General features: G+C 49.1%; 1 protein-coding gene across 1 annotated transcript; it reads left to right on the plus strand.

Moving 5' to 3' along the window:
• Positions 1-81: 81 nt before the first annotated feature.
• RAP1A (RAP1A, member of RAS oncogene family) lies at positions 82-16,341 on the plus strand. The gene is made up of 9 exons (XM_072355839.1): positions 82-196; positions 7,019-7,089; positions 9,457-9,540; positions 10,168-10,236; positions 11,105-11,161; positions 11,789-11,929; positions 13,243-13,386; positions 14,885-15,000; positions 15,572-16,341. Exons 3-8 carry the CDS (start codon positions 9,484-9,486, stop codon positions 14,969-14,971), a joined length of 555 nt encoding a protein of 184 aa, XP_072211940.1. The 5' UTR covers positions 82-196; positions 7,019-7,089; positions 9,457-9,483; the 3' UTR covers positions 14,972-15,000; positions 15,572-16,341.
• Positions 16,342-16,637: the final 296 nt, after the last annotated feature.

The following is a 16,637-nucleotide window of genomic DNA, read 5'->3' on the forward strand; positions in this document are numbered from 1 at the left end:
AACGCTCGTGGCTGTTATCTACCAGCCGTGCTGCCTCTCCGGGACGTTCCACCGCCCGGAACTCCGCCGGGCCGCCCCTCTCGTCCCCGCCCGCCCCTCTGGCCCCTCCCCGGGCCGCGGCCGGCGCTGAGGGCGGAGCGGAGCGCCGCCGCCGCCGCCGCCGCGTACAGCGGCCGAACGCCGAGCGGAGCGGAGGGTGAGCGGGGGAAGGGAGAGCGCGGAGCGGGGTCGGCCGGTGGGCGGCTCCGGGTGTTCCGCTGCGCCGGGACGGCGGTGGGGACGCGGTTCGGGGTTGGGACGGAGCGGAACGGAACGGAGCGGAGCGGGAGCCCGGGCCGCGGGGAGGGCCGAGGCCGAGGCGGTGTCAACAGCGGCGCTCCGGGGGCGGCCCGGCCCAAGTCCTGCCGGGCGGCTGACCGCGCTGCGCTCGGGACTGCCGGCCCGGCCCCGGACATCCATCTTGGGAGCGGCGCCGCGGCCGTGCCGGGGTTGGGGGTGAGGCTGAGGCCGCCTGCGGAGCGTCCCGGCCTCGGAGCGGGGGAACGGGATGAGCGCAGTTGCGGGCTGCTCGCTGCGGGCAGGTGCGGGCGGCAGCGGAGCGGCGCTTCCCGGCCCCGGCGCTCAGCGCTTCCTGCCCGCTCCGCAGCCGGGTTGTGCCGGGGGGAATTCCTGCCTCGGCCCCGCGCCCGTTCCTGTGCTGTGCTCGAAGGGCCCCTCTCGGCTTTACAGCAGCGTTTCCTGAAGGGGTTGTTTCATCTGAAAGCGCTCTCGCAGCGTTCTATCAGCGCTTGTCATCGTGTTTTGGTTCTGTACCTGACCCTGGTTGGGTTCGCTGTCCCACCACATGCTGTAATGCCCCCCCTGTGCTGGTGGGGTGCTCGAAAGCAGGGAAGTGATTCGTGTTGGGGTCACTGAGGCCGTGAGTGTGAATGGAGGCACAGGACGCACTGCATTGAGTCCCTGGAGCTGTCAGCATGGGGGCAGCTCTGAGGTCTTAACACACATCGGTGACGTTGGCCTCTATGTCCGGAGTACGAGTGGTGCTCTGACATCACACCATGTTGCTATGGCTGCTTCCCTGCGCCAGAGTGCTCATGTCCTGCTGCTATGGGAAAGATCAGCGTTAAAACATGCAAATATTGAAGGGTCCATTCATCCTCATGGCCAAAGAAACACCATCGGCCTTTTGATGCCCGAAGGCCCAGCCGTGTGTTCCCATGGAGGTTACGATGCCGGTATGGGGATGGCACTCCCTGACAGCCATAGGTTCTACATGTGGAGTTTTCACCCCATCAACCCTCATGTTCCACAGCCCCAGGGATGGGCTGAGCCCTGGGAAGGCCGCAGGGTAAGGAGCTTTGTGAAGATTTTGAGCTTTGCCAAACAGGGACTGAACTGCTCCGTGTCGTTGCTCTGACACACTTAATGCTTCTATTTGGAGACTCCAAACCAGCCTTTACCAGGATGGTTTGTATTTGAAACCATAATACTGAGTTCCGTTTTGTGTCCGTCCCATCTGCACGTTATTTTGAAGGGAAGTTGGTGGCTGTGGGGTCAGAGCGCAGCCGGGATCGCTGTGTGCTGAGCTCTGCAGCACTTATTGATTCCCCTCTTGCACAGATTAAAGGCTGCTGTGTTTGCTCTGTAGCAGCATGAACGATTCAGCTGTGGTTGTGTATGTTCACAGTGTTGGTAAGTTACTCTCAGCTCACTGTTATTCTTTCATTAGTGGAAACGTTGCTTGTCTTTATGAGACAAGGGGTTGTTTAGCAGGGCTGTAATGAAAGCGGTGCTCATATGTCCCAGGCTCAGACTTTACTCGTGCAGTTGTGTCATGCTTTGCAAATCTTGAGGCCCTGTGAGCCTTGTGGCCAGGCAAGGCTGGTGGAGGGTCAGAAAGCAAAGCTGCTGTCATTTGGGTGCTGGGATCTGTAGCTCTCAGGGTCGGTTGCTGCAGTTTTCAGTCTGTTTTGCTTCATGAAAACAGGAAGGAACTTGGAAGGTTGGATTCATTTCAGTCCTGTGCGTGCAAGTGATAAACGTAATTGCTTAGTCCAATAGGAGTGAGACCTTTTTTATGGGTAAAACACTCCCCATAATGCTGGGCTTTTTTCTCAGTGTCTTGTTTTTAAAGCTGTACGGTTGGAAGTAGCAATAGATGACATTTAGAGCTCTTAAACAAGTCACAGTTTTATCTCCTTTGCTTTCCTTTCCCATCCTTGACTTTCTGGCATGGAGCAGCTGGCAGCATTGGAAGCAAGGAGCAGCCAGGAGCCCGGCCAGTACCATCCATACTCCATAACTCAGTGATGTTCCAGTGGGGAAAGAAAGTCCCCATCTATTAAATGAAGAGCTGCAGAAGGAAAGCCTTGGCTATGCTTTGTAAGGGCCACATGGTCACCCACCGCGCTGGTGCTGGTGCTCTGTGCTGCAGTGCAATGCAGACGATGCTCAGAGCAGCACAGCAAGCAATGCACCTGATTGCAGGTGAGACTGAAAGCATCAGTGTTATCTCTGCCTGCACTGCAATAGCCACAGGGCTCCACCACGACGCTGTGCTGCTTCTCAGTGTGGAGCAGCAGGAGAATTGCCCAAGGATGCTGTGGATGCCCCATCCTTGGAGGCATTCAAGGCCAGGCTGGATGTGGCTCTGGGCAGCCTGGTTGGTGACCCTGCACATAGCAGGGGGTTGGAACTGGATGATCATTGTGGGCCTTTTCAACCCAGGCCATTCTATGATCCTATGAGAGATGTGTGTGGATGGGAGTGCAGGCGGCGTTTTGATCTCTGCTCTGCTGCAGGCAGCCCAGCAGGTCCTGGGCATTGGGAAATACCGGCTGTACCTGAACAGGCACTGCCTTGCAGCTGTGGTGGCCTCACCTGAGCCTGGCTGAGGGCGCAAGTGGAGCTCTTTGCATTGAGAAAAGCCAACCAAAGCAGAGCTCGATGTCTTCGGAAACTGCTGTTTGTTTGTTTGCCTCCTGATGAGCAAAGCCCTTTGTATGGGGGGAGGTCTGTGTGGGGTTGGTGGTGGTGTTGGGCATGCTGAGGATGGGGCTGCTGGTGAGGCCTGGCTTTCCTCCCCCCTTTCCTTTTGTTTAGCTGAAAATATGGGCGCCAGGCAGCAGCTGTGTGCTGGGCAGGTGCTCTGAGTCACCGCTGGCTGTTATTTATTTTCAATATTGATAAGATGGAAAAAGGGTTTAAGTCCATCTAGGCAATGAAATGGGAGGTCTGAGTGCATCTGGAGCCGTGGCCGTATTGTGGCTGAAGCAGATTCGAGGCTCTCTTGGAGCATTTGGATGTTTTGCTGGGTCCTGAGTTGTCTTTGGGAGTGTTCCAGTGCTGGGAACACACTTGTGTTAGCAGTGCAGTCTGCCCCAGGAGATGTGCATGCCATGCTCACAGCACCGATGGCTTCAATCCCAGGGGTGAGCAATATGGAACTGAACATCACCCCAAACGCATCCATTGGAAATAGACCCTTAACCCGGAACACGCCAGGCATGTGGGAAGAGCAGTCGGGCTGGATGTGTTGGTTGCGCTGCCTTTTATGTTGCTTTTCATGTCATATCCTTTCCTCCAATGCAAATAAACTTTAAGTTGCAGGGAGGGGCTGCTGGGAAGTGGAAGAACTTTCATTACAGGGACAGCTGACACGCAGGATAATATCTTTTTATGTGCCACCTACCGCATGATAGCTTGGAGTAAATCATAGGTCACTGGGGAAGGTTATTTCTGGTGCAGCTGTTTTACGCAAGCCGTCCCATTCCAGCACACCCTTCCCAGGCTGAAGAGCAGAGATCCAAAGGGGTTTATGGGATAAAGGCAGGTGAAAGGGAAGTTCACGTGGCCAGCTGTTGGCTTTGGTTTGTAACGCTAATTGTAGATGAAAATAACATCAAGATTAAAGGTGGAGACTGAAGTCGTTCCCAGCAGCCTTTCTGATGAAATATTCATGTATTTAGGGGCTTTTAACTCATCTGATTATGTATAATAATATTGTAATTGGTGCGACTTGCTGGCTTTGGATCTGGTGATGAATGTGTTCATGGGCACACGGATTGCTAGAAGCTGCATAGATCAGAACACAGCTTTCTCAGGCATCTCCTTTGCAATAATCAAACAGCTGTTTGAATGCCCCCGGGGTCCTTTCCTCAGTGCCTTCTCCTCCATTCTGCAATCTCAGCACCCTGCAGGCATTGGAGCACACGGTGCAGTGCAATGCAGTGCAGTGCAGTGCTGGGGACCGTGAATTGCAGCTCAGCAAAACCCGGTCTGCAGAACGGTGAGGCTGAAACTTCATTCTCTTTCACTGACATTTTCATGCTGAGTTGATACGAACTGCATCTGTGCAGGGAAAAGGTTGAATAAACCCAACAAACGTTGCTGCATGGCTTTGGAAATAGCAGCATCCCTGCTTTGGTATATGGGTGATTTTTGCATGAGCTTCTCAGGAAAGAAAATGAGTTGCATGTGGGGGTCGGCTTTGCTAAGAAAAGTATCCTGAGCAAAATGGAAAGTACAGAAATCACAGATCATGGCAATTAATATTCAAATTAAGTGCGGGATGTTCTAAGGTCTGGATCCAGAGTACAGAACTGACTGTCTCCAGGCCATATGCTTCATGAATGTACGCATTAACGCATTAATTTCCCTGTTGCCTTATGTCTTATCATTGCACAGAGGAGCAGAGAGAGGAGCAGCCCATTGCCCCCCTGCTGCAGCCCATTGCCCCCCTGCTGCAGCCCAGCACTGCAGCACAGCTCCTTCCCACTGCTCATACCCAGAGAAGAGCATCCCTGCTTTTGGTGCAGGAGTTTGACTGTCCGGACTGTTGGTTTTCATGTCATTGTATAATAATCTATTTTGGTTGCCATCAAGCTTTACCCATAGTGGGGTAAAAACTGAAGTGGCTCGTATAGAAGCTCTTTAACCCATCAGAGCAATGTCCTTTAGGGAGGAGCATCACTCTTATTTTCCATGCAGGAAATTCCAGGAGGAACTGCTGCAGTTGTTTTGCCCTTTCAAGCCTTGCAGACTCAGGAGGATTTAACACCATGAGCAATGCTGTGCAGCTCTCAGCTCCAAGCCCTGATGCCTTCAGGTGCCAACACTGAGCTGCTGGCAGCGTTCTGCATCTTCCTGCTCTTAAAAGCTTTGCATGGAAGAGAATTTCTCCCTGTTCTCCAGGATGCAGCTTTAAAGGACTGAGCAAATACTGAAGGATTCAGCGCTGTATTGGAAAGCCTCATTTTAATACAAATAATAATAACAACGGCACCTTTTCCTGTATTGGAGTTAATTCAGTGCATCCAACTTGCTGCTCTCGGCGTTCCCACTGAGCCAGAAAATTTGCCATGGAAGGTTTCAAGAGGTGCTTTCCTGCACGGTGCTGATAAAACACATTAACACCAATTGGGTGCTCATTACGGCCTGGTGTGGCACATCAGCTGCCAATCAGCGCAGCACTAATTAGCCCTGTGCTGGGTGGGCATGGCTGCAACACCCCTTGGGCACAGCGCTGTACTTTGGACAGGAGGAAGGCAGTGGTTTGCCTCTATCTGCCCAATATTGCTGCCCAAATGAAATAATTCCTTAAAGCAGAGGCTGAAGTGGAGGTGACAGCCGGCCGACCTCGTGGCTCTTAGTTACTCTTAATTGCATAAACCAGGAAGAACACGGTTAAGGACGTTGCCAGGCTACTATCAGCACAACAGATTCTTCTTCCTGAGTAGAATATGGTCGGGGTTTTGCACCGATGGAGCCTCCCAGCTTTGGGCTGGGATTTAATTGGCCTTAAAAAGGTCAGAGTGTTGATTTGGGTTTGTTTTTTTGCTCCTTCAATCTCAATCCTTCATTGAACTGCTTTTCAGCACGGGACTGGCTCAGGTCTGGGCTCAGTTCCTAGTTGTTGTTGCACAGACCCACGTGTCAGTTTGGTGGCTGGTTTTGGTCCTTAGATGTGTGTGGACCTCCATGGTGTGCTGCCCTGTGCTCTGCCAGCAACCTTAGCAAAGCACAGGTGGGTTAATTGGGCAAGTTCCTGCCTGGGATAAAAACGGGTTCCTCGTTTATAACAGGAATAATCTGAGTCTCAGCCCATGGTACAGTTAGGAGTTAGCCTTCATTGAGTAAATGAATCTCTCTGAATGTGCTTTGCAGCAGAGCCCTGTTGGGAGTGGGGCTGCAGGTCACATCCTGCCCCTCATGCTGCCTTTTGCTCTGGGTCTGGTCCTTGCTGTGATGGGTTTGTTTTGCAAACGTAGCTGTGATTGAAGAAGGAGTTTTGGTGGAGTGTTGGGAGATCATCAGTAGACATAAAAAATAAATAAAAATAAAAAGCCCACAAAAAAACAATGGCCTTTTCATGGCCTAGTTTGTAGTAATTGAAAAAGCTGGAGCGAGGAACACTTTGAAGCTCAAAATTAAACAGGTTTGTTTATAGTAGCCGTGATTCAGCTCTGAGCTGCCAGGGTAAAAATAACCCCATGCGTGGCCGCTGTGTGGGGCAGGGTGCTGGCATTGCAGATGCTAAATGTTGGTGTCTGTGGGTGCAAACCAGGCAGGGAGCAGGGAATGAGGGCAGGAGTGCTGAGCTTCTCTGCTCCTTTTCTCTCACCTCTGCGTTGTTGTGCATTGCAGCACAAATGCAGTCTGCAGGCCTGAGTTGTCACCTGCCCTTGGTCCCTGTTCTCAGGTGTGTGTAAGCTGGATCCATGCAAATGCTGCCAGCAAGAATCCCTTTGCTGTAGGCTCACTTTCCATTGCAATTGGAAGGATATTTAGCAGAGATCTCTATATCTCCCTTACCTGGTTCTGCAGCGTTGGGTGCAGAGCTGCTGCAAAAGCACCTTACAAAAGCAATTGCTTGGCTTCCTGTGTCACGCAGCACTGGGGCCTCACGGCCTCCATGCCCAGGATTTCCACTATCTAAAGAGTGGATTCGATGCTTACAAACATTATTGGCTAAAAAATATCTTCTGAAGAGTTCATTTTTTGTTTGTTTTTCTTTCAGTGCCCTCGTAAGGAGCCTGGCAAACCCTTCAGTAGTGCTGCTGACACTGATGAGAGATCTTTTATGCCAAGGTATGAGGTTTTTAATGCTTAGTTGGACAAGTTGGTAAAGTGAAAAGCTTTGCTGCTCAAAGCATCCAACCAGCTGCAGATACACGGCAGCCTTGGTGTGATATATGGACGGTTACATTTGCATGCGGGTAGCTGTTCTCGTGTTGAGCACCACGTGAGGGTTGCTTGGAACAGGAAACCTTTACACTTCACAGCGATCACAGTCTTCTCTTGTATCGAAAGAAGCACTGAATGCTCATCGTTTCATGCTGCTTTGCAATGCAGCCGTTGCTTCAGAGCACGTCCCTGCACTGCACGGTGCCTTGGGTGGCAGTGGGAGCCACGTGTCTCCTGTGTGGAGGTGGGCACATGCAGTTTGCCAAACAAGAAGTTGGTTGGGATGGAACACGGTCATTTCTGGAGCAGAAATATAAATATCTGTGCTGGATAAACACGTAACATTAACAAACTCGTGTAAGAGCTGCAGGATAATTAAAGCATGCGGGATCTGCAATAACAAGGCTCGTATGATTCAGGATCTTGGTTTCCTGTTGCAATTGAGAGGGGAAAAAAAATAATCAGCAAATATTGCAGAGAAGAAATGAGAAGTCACTCTTGTATTACTGCTGGCTGGAACTTTCCCACAAGTATTTTTACTATAAATAAGAAGTGAAAGAGTTCACAGCTATATTTAAACCGTAGCGTGATTTGCTTTCAGGGCTTTCTTGGGTGGAGCATCCCGTGGAGCCTTGAAAGATGCACAGATCAATGGGTTGCATTGATGGTTTGGTATAAAATAGTCACACACACACACACACACACACACCCTTGGAATTCCTAAGGATTGTCAAGAGGAAAAGTGTTGCTGATTGGAATTCCCCTCTCCTTCCGAGCATAACCCACAATTCTAGAGCTAAAAGGAAGTGAATGTTACTTCTCTGGGAAGTTTTCAAGCAGAAGAGCTTAGAGCTGCCAGAATCTTAGCCAAGACTGTTGTCAGTGTTCTCAGTGTGTAGACATTGCTTGCACTGTTTTAAGATATTTAAAGCTACCATTCTGGAAAGCCCCTTTCAGTTTGACTCTGTTTCACAGTTTTTATGCAATAAAGCAAAAACAGCTTTGAGAGGTGAAGAAGAACAGCCCTGAGGTTAACTTTAAGCTCTGGGTGCTGCTGCTGGCTTCAGCTCTGCTCTCTATGTAAGGCTGGGGAGCAGCTGGAGGGGTGAGAGCTTTGGTGTGGATGGGATGCAGCATCTGCTCTTCTGCAGCTTGGGCTCATGTCAGCTTGGCTTCAGGTTTCCCTTGGCTGCAGGAGGCAGCAGCAAGGCTGAAACCACGACCCCGATGCTTTGCAAGCAGCTGCTGGTGGTAGTGAACAAGGTGATGTGTTTGGTCATGGACAGGGTGATGCGTTTCTGCACCAAACCCCAAGGAACAGCTTTTCCTTTATAGCCAATCTGGTGCAGCTGTAAATCCCATGGCAACGTTGCTTTGCAATGCCTTGGAGTAGTGAAACTTCCCTGGGCTCATAGCGTTCGTGTTTCCGAACCCTTACTTGGGAAGAAGGAGAGGATAACTGGTAGCTGAGGTCATTGTTTGCCCGACGCCCCGACCGGGACAGCCCAGCCTGGTTCAAAATGTAAACAGAGAGTAAAATGTTTATGGCCAGCTTTGTCACTTGCCTTATTTGTCGGGGAATCTCGAGGAGAATGAGAGGTTTTCTCGTGCAGCGCAGCGAGCTCGGAGAGCTGCAAGATTGCCTTAAAAAGGCACAGCCCTGGCTGGGTGAGCAGTGAGTGCTTGGCAGCTGTGGGGTCGGGCTGACCTTCCTGGGGAGAACTGCTGCCCTACATCCTTCCCTGAGCCCCTGCTCACATCTCACCAGCCTCATTGTCTTGTCCTCATGGCTGTAATACATTAAGAACACAGAGGGGAAGGTGCTGCATTGGGGAGGGGGTTTGTGATTGCACACAAAGTGTTTCCCAACAGCAGAAAGCCAGCAGGTCCAGCCTGGGCATCCCAAACCCAGGAGGCAGTGAGTTCAGGGCAATGCTTGCCATAATTAAAACTCTCTATGACAAAGTGAAAGGAAGCACTGAGTTGTCAAGTTTGCTATGGGAGCGTGGGATTGTGTGTAGTTGGTGCATATGAGCACTGGAACGTGTTGGAGGGTGGGTCTGTGCTTTGATGGTTATTGCTGTTCATGGTATGAGGCAGAGCTGTTGTCAGAGGCCATCTAAACTCAAGCATCTAGGTAGACAAGGAAAGCCTTCACTTCCAGCTGTGAGCACATCTGCAGAGCAGCAGCGTGTTGCTCCTTTGAGAAGGCAGTGTCCTGAAGGTGTACATGCAGTGCTCTGCTAACGTTGCTCTCCTCTTGCCTTGCAGGTTGCTGGTACCTGAGCAGCCCGCGCCATGCGTGAGTACAAGCTAGTGGTCCTTGGCTCAGGAGGTGTGGGCAAGTCTGCCTTGGTGAGTGGCTGGGAATGGTTCTGGCACTGCTGCATGCTGCTCCTGGGCACTGCTCATTGAGTGTGCTGGGATGTTTGTGCTGCTGCTTGCTTGCACTCAGTAACACCCAAGTTGCCTTTGTTGTGCTGCTGAAGGATCTGTGAATGTCTTTTTTTTTTTCCTTAGAAGAAAGAAGTAATGAATCACTGCTGGAACAGGCAGCCTTTGGTGCTTGCTTCCTGCAGATGTGTAATGCTGTGGATACACAGCACCAAGCCAGGGCTGCACCGATGGCACTTTGCGCTCCTTAAGTGCTCATGTTGTTCCTCCTAAGAGGTTTACATAGCGGAGTTGATAGGAAAGCTTTGTAAGACACATTTCTGTCACCTGTTTTATCACCCAGCAGCCAAGATGGCAAAGAAGTGGTCAAGTGTGAGGTTATCTGGGAGGGAAACACACCCTGCTCCTTGTCACGCAGGGTGACAGCAGCTGACTCTCAGCAGAGAGCCCTGCTCCTTTCCAGTCTCCCCACCTGAACTTTCTCAGCAGCAATTTGGTGCTGCTCCTTGTTTGGTGAAGCGCTTTTTGGTTGTTACCATCACAATCCGTTTGCTTACCTGATGTTGTTCCCTCTCTTTTTCTCCCCAGACCGTACAGTTTGTTCAGGGAATTTTTGTTGAAAAATATGACCCAACAATAGAAGATTCATACAGAAAGGTAAAGTAGTGGCGTTTCTGTTCCTTTCGCATCTCGCACTGCTCGCTGCTTTATAATAATGCTATGAAAGCCTATCAGACCAAGCCAGGTGTGTATCTGAGAGCATCATGGATCCATAAAACTGCAGATAGTTTCCTTTGGCTTTGCAGAGTACTTCACAAGCTTGAGGCTTCTGGCCAACCCAATGGCGTGAGCCACTGTAGAGCTGGATAATAAGAGCCAATGGTGCTGTTAAATTGGCTGTTCTTACCTCTATTTAATAGGAGAACTTAACCTCTGTTGCTCACACAACTACTTTTAGATCTCTGATGGCTTTGTTGCTTTCTCTTGGTGTTATTCTGCTTAGTTTGAAGGCACATACAAAGTCTTTGCAGCTGCTTTGCACGCAGGGCTGAGCCGAAGTCCTTGTCAGGATCCCTGACCCTGGTGTTATGCAGCTCTATCAACAGTGCTGCTTTCTTCTCTGGGATTGATGTCAAGGAACCCATTGTTTAGCAGATTAGCATAATTGTTGCCATAATTAAAGACACCGAAACAGAAAACAAAACTTGCAGCCTTCATGCCTGCAATAATTAAGCATCAATTCCGAGTTCTGCCGTTAAGATTTATTTGGCTTTCATAGAATTACCCACGGGGAGTCAGAGGCGTTTCTTAGATGGTGAAAGGTTTGTTAGGCCTGAGCGTGAGCAGAGCCCTGTGGTACAATGGAGCTGCCCCACGTGCCAGCCGGGGGTGTCACTGAGCTCAGATAGCAGAGCCTCTCGTGGTGGTGGTGTATTGCAGAAGTGAAAAATGAAGCTGAGGTTCCTCTCCTCTGCCTCATTTCAGAGTCTTTACTTTTAACTGTTTCTGTCTCTTTTTTCCCCAGCAAGTGGAGGTAGACTGTCAACAGTGTATGCTTGAAATCCTGGATACAGCAGGGACAGTAAGTAACACCCCTTTTTCTAATTGGCACTGAGTTGCTTTCTTGAGAATGGAGTGAGGTACAGAACTGAGTAATCCCATTGAAGCAATAGAGCAAGTACAGAAGGGAAAATCAAACAGTTTTGTTAAATAACCCAACAGTGTGTCACTGTATGGACATACTGATGTGTGGCGATTTTGCTTGTCAGCTTTGCAAGTGGCCAAAACACACAGACAAAAGGATGAGGTTTTTGGGAGCAGACTCTGGGGGCAAACCATAGAATCATAGAACAGCCTGGGTTGAAAATGACCTTAATGCTCATCCAGTCCCAACCCCCTGCTATGTGCAGGGTCACCAACCAGCAGCCCAGGCTGCCCAGAGCCACATCCAGCCTGGTCTTGAATGCCTGCAGGGATGGGGCATCCACAGTCTCCTTGGGCAACCTGTTCCAGTGCGTCACCACCCTCTGGGTGAAAAACTTCCTCCTAAGATCCAACCTCAACCTCCCCTGTCTCAGTTTAAAACCATTCCCCTAAACTCATGCCTGTTCCCTGCACTGTGCCACCTCCTCAGCTCCATACAGCAGAGGTATTCCATCACAAACATCCATCAGCTGCATTAATGCCATTCCTCTTTCCTTGATTCCAGGAGCAATTCACAGCAATGAGGGATCTCTATATGAAGAACGGCCAAGGGTTTGCACTAGTATATTCAATAACAGCACAGTCCACGTTTAACGACCTACAGGACCTACGGGAACAGATCTTACGGGTGAAGGACACTGAAGATGTAAGTAAAACGTTGTTTGGTTTTACAAATGAATAGCATATCTTCCGAATGAAGCACGTGGAAACTTGTACGTGAGCAGAATGTCTTTCTAGGAATACTCATTGCTGCACAGCCAAGTTTTGTGCTGGAGTTCCCTCTGCAGTATTTGTGACACTAAAAACAACATCTCGAGTTTGCTGGAAAGCTGACAGTCTGGATGGGAAGTGATAGCAAAATGGTGGGAGCCTTTTTTAGTATTGGCATTTTCCTCTTTCGCTGTGCATTAGCAGGACTTCATTTCCTTCAGACTAAAGAGAAATCACTGCTAAATTTGCCAATGATGATTCAATCGCTAAAATGGATTGATGGTGTTGTGCCAGGGGGTGGCACTTAGAATCATAGAATGGCCTGGGTTGAAAAGGACCACAACCATCATCTGGTTTCATTCCCTTGCTGTGTGCAGGGTTGCCAACCACCAAACCAGGCTGCCCAGAGCCACATCCAGCCTACTTGTTAAACCCGAACCTCAGAACCTTAATGTGAAATGAGCTTTTGAGGGGGTTTTGTGCCTTCTGTGCTTTCTGTGCTTTCTGATGTAAGAAGTAAAATTTACTTCTTAAGAACAAAAGTGCCATCGTTTTCTGCTCAGTACGGCTGTTTTAAAGGCAAAACTTAACCTTGAGTGCAGCTGAATGAGAGGGAGAGACTGCAAATACTTTCAAGTGGATTAGAAAGCGTACAGTGCGTTGGAAATGATCAAAGGAAGCGGATGGTGATTTATTTCCCAGCTGGAGAGTACTCATTTGCTGCTCAAAGAATGAAATGCTTCAGGAAATGGAATGAGGCACACACCCACCTCTCTTTGGGTTTGGGGTTTTGTTTCTACGTGTGCATAGCAAAGGGAAACAGGATGCAGAGGTGCACCCAGCTGCTGAAGGGCTGACGGCCATCACGGTGCAATGAAGCAAATGACTTCTTGTGTCTGCATTGTTGGATGTAGGCTGAATGCGTTGTAAATGCACTAAGTGTTTATTTTAACATGGCATTTATTGGAAGCTCCTTTTGGGAGCTGTGCTGCCACGTGCTCATTAGTTGGAAACTTCAGTTATTATCAACGAGTCAATATTAATGAAGGCTTCAGTGCTATTTGTAGTGAATGCCCTTTTATCTGTGCATAAAATACGTCAGTGATGCAATATGCACTGTGATGTGATGGGCAGATGGCCGTGTGCTGGGAACACATAGCTGCATTTCAGTGACAGCATTGCTTGGGCAGTAGGTGTTGTATATGATGTTGCTGACACATCTCGTCTTCTTGCTCATCCCTTCTCTAGGTTCCAATGATTCTGGTTGGCAATAAATGTGACCTGGAGGAAGAACGTGTAGTTGGCAAAGAACAGGGTCAAAACTTAGCAAGACAGTGGTGTAACTGTGCCTTTCTAGAATCGTCTGCAAAGTCTAAAATCAATGTTAATGAGGTGAGTATGAGCTGCTCCTTGTCTTTGTTACTTCTACATGAATGCCATGTAGAGTACAATTATAGAATTGCTCAGGTTGGAAAAGACCTGATTTCCTGAGACCATTTCCAAACATAGATCTACCTGCACGATTTTCCTTGTTTAAATGAGAACCACCTCTGCACGTCGGCGTGCCCGGCGTCGCGTGGCTCTTGCCATCCAGCACTGAGGTTTTATCCTCCCCTGTGAGCTATCTGACAGGGCCAGGGGCCAGCTTTCCATTCACAAATGCTAAGGTGACCCCATTGAGCAGAGCAGCTTTGGTGCCAGGAGATAACTGGGACCGTTTAGGAGCCTGAGATAAGGGGAAGCAGTGGGTTTTGGCCCAGACCCAGCATCCTTCTGGCAGCCAATGTGCCATGCCCAGTGCTGCAGGGAGCTTCTGCTGCTGGGATGGGGCTGCAGGGACCTCATCTGCCAGCAGAGAGATGTTGTGTCCTTTGCCACATGTTGCTCCAGCACGTGGTGGTTTCCTTTGTACAGCCTTGGCTCTTGCTTGTAAAGGCTTAAAGGTGGAAAGCTGTTCTGCATGCATCGGAGTAGAAAATGCCTCTTATTGGTTGGTTTCTCCTACAGGAACCTTTCCTTTATATCTGGGTGTGAACTGCTCCTGCTACCTGGATCTTGCAGCTTAAGCAAAGGATATGCAGGAGCAGCTTATGTGCTCTTCATGACAACAGAGCCCAATGAAGGCAGCGTGGGTTCAATTTGTTTGGAGCAATGGAACTGGGCACTTGTGCTTTCATGCACGTACAAGGCAGAACATCTGAAATATGCAGGCATTGAAATCTGTTCCAACCTGTTTCTTTGTCTTTTGGATTTCCTTGGAATCAACCAGAATTTGTGAGCAATCAGCAGCTCCAGGAAGGAAGGAAGTAAATGAGGAAGAAGGGTGGAGCTTTCTGGAGGTCAGAGTAGTTCTGTTCAGTACCACGACCCGACTCCATGCCAGTTTGCAAAGCTCCTTTTGGTAGGAGTGGGTATTAGTGGGAAAACAAATGGCAGCAGAAAGTGTTCATAAGAAGTTTGTTGCTGAAGTGAGAAGAGGTCTCTGTGGTCGTCCCCTTCTGGAAGAGTCTCCTTCAGAGCAGATGATTTGTTTTCCCTTGCTGATATTATTAATACATTCAGATAGGTCAGCACCAAAGGCACATGAGATCATCAAATGAGATCAGCTCCAATCTGAAAGGCCTTGAGGGGAAACTAAGAACACATCCTACACAGTGGGGAGTGAAGCCAGGGCTCAGAAGGGGCTCCGTTATGGATGGATGGGAGCTCTGTGCCCTCTTGTTTAATAAGCAGTTGCTTGAGGAGTACATGCAGGTAAATGGAAGCAGATTGATTGAACACATGGGACTGCAGACACCAGGAAGGAGCATCATCCTGCCAACCTGCCTGATTCCTTTGATGCTTGCATTGTTTGTTGGTTTGGCACTCAGTTTGTGTTTTTCCTTTTCAGATCTTTTATGACCTGGTCAGACAGATAAATAGAAAAACACCAGTGGAAAAGAAGAAGCCGAAAAAGAAAACATGCCTGCTGCTTTAGACTCCCATGGCGCAGCAGCTCTGAGCCAGGTAAGCGGCATCTCACGTGCAGTCTGGATCTAATGCACACCTGAGCTGCTCCTGGAGGGGCTCATTCCCCTTCCCCTCCTCCTCTGCCTTCTGTGACCTGGCAGAGAAATACCAGCCTTCCTCCTTTTGCTTGGGCTGTGGTTTGTGACACAGCAGGAACCGGTGGGGATGGGTTCCTCCTTGCTCTTCCCTGTGACTCCGTGCTTGGAGCCATCCTGGGTCAGCTGTGCCTCCTCCTTATTCTCTGCTGAAGTGCAGAGGCAGTTGGGTGACTCTCTGTGCTGTCCCAGCCCTGGCTGATAAGAGGACAATTGCAAACAGCTTTGGGTGGGACGTGGATTTCAATGGCTGCCCACCAAGAACACAACACAAAACAAAACCCCACCGAAGGTTGGACTTCAAGCTATAAATAATCTTCCTGTGTATCTTGGCAGGGTACTCAGTGTGCTGACAGCTGCTCCGTTGCACTGCTGGATGGAAGCAGCCTCTTTGCAGCTGCAGGCTCTGGTTTGGAGCAGCACGGTGCCCTTACCCTACAGCATTAGAAACCCATTCTTTTTTCTCTTCCTAGATTGCAGGAATGAAGAACTGTTGCCTAAATGGAAAGTGCCAGCGTTCCCAACGTCACCACCTTACAGAAATTAGTGACATATCTGAAGGAGCTTCTCCTGTTCTTTTGTATACGACGAGAAGAATTTAGATCTTAACATGGTTTGCACACACAGGCCCTGGAAAAAAGAAATTGCTCTGTGTTTTTTCTCTCTTGGAAATTTAAGACAACAGCATTTCTCCTTTGCTACAGCAGTTAACAGAAGGGAAAGATAAACGTAATTGACTCTAGTGTATGATTATACAGAGGGGGGCATGGATGCATTTCAAACGTATAGACATCGCTACTAGAATGAAAGTTTCATATTGACCCTTAGATGGTTAATTTCTCCCCGTCGAGCACTAAAAACGCCCCACCATTCTATTTTATATCTGTAACTATAGATATCTATTATCTGAATCCCCCCCCCCTTCCCTTCGAACTCCCTGCAGCAAATAACTTTTTGAGTCATTGACTTCATTTTATATTTAAAAGTTACAGAGTTATCATTATTTTCATCCTGGCATTATAGTCTAATTAAAAAAAAACACGTTTGTGCAAAATGCTTTGGACAAATGGATCTTTTATAGGGGGGAAAAAAGAAAACCAAAACCCTGGGATAACTGATTTCTATGGCTTTAAAAGCAAATATATATATAATATACTAAACCGACTCTAATGTTGCTTCTTGTGTTTTACTGTCACAGATTAAATTACAGCTTTTATGAATGATTAAATTTTAGTACATTTTCAGTTTGTTTCTGTGTTTTTGTTACGGTTTCCTGCCTTTTCCTGTGCTTTTATTGGGAACCAGGGCTAAGAAATCCCAATGACTGCCTTTGTCTCCATCTAACCCCGATGCAGCTGTGGAGTTAAGCAGAGATCCCACTATCTCCATGCAGCCCAACCAGACTGGATGGAGACATAGGGTGGCAATGCCCATCTATCTGCCTGCATGACAGCTACTGGGGCAAATCGAGCGGCAAGCTGCAGCCCCCCCCGTGCATCCTTTATAAAGGAGGAGCCGAAGCGTGATGTTTGCAGGTTA

This window comes from Excalfactoria chinensis, chromosome 23 (assembly GCF_039878825.1).
Source record: "Excalfactoria chinensis isolate bCotChi1 chromosome 23, bCotChi1.hap2, whole genome shotgun sequence".
In the NCBI taxonomy this organism is placed as follows: domain Eukaryota; kingdom Metazoa; phylum Chordata; class Aves; order Galliformes; family Phasianidae; genus Excalfactoria; species Excalfactoria chinensis.

What these genes read in the sequence shown, in the direction of transcription:
- RAP1A (XM_072355839.1), top strand. Translation starts at nt 9,484, where the DNA reads ATGCGTGAGTACAAGCTAGTGGTCCTTGGCTCAGGAGGTGTGGGCAAG. An exon ending in TAGAAGATTCATACAGAAAG is followed by an intron (nt 10,237 to 11,104) that starts GTAAAGTAGTGG and finishes TTTTTTCCCCAG; the next exon opens with CAAGTGGAGGTAGACTGTCA. An exon ending in CTAAAATCAATGTTAATGAG is followed by an intron (nt 13,387 to 14,884) that starts GTGAGTATGAGC and finishes TTTCCTTTTCAG; the next exon opens with ATCTTTTATGACCTGGTCAG.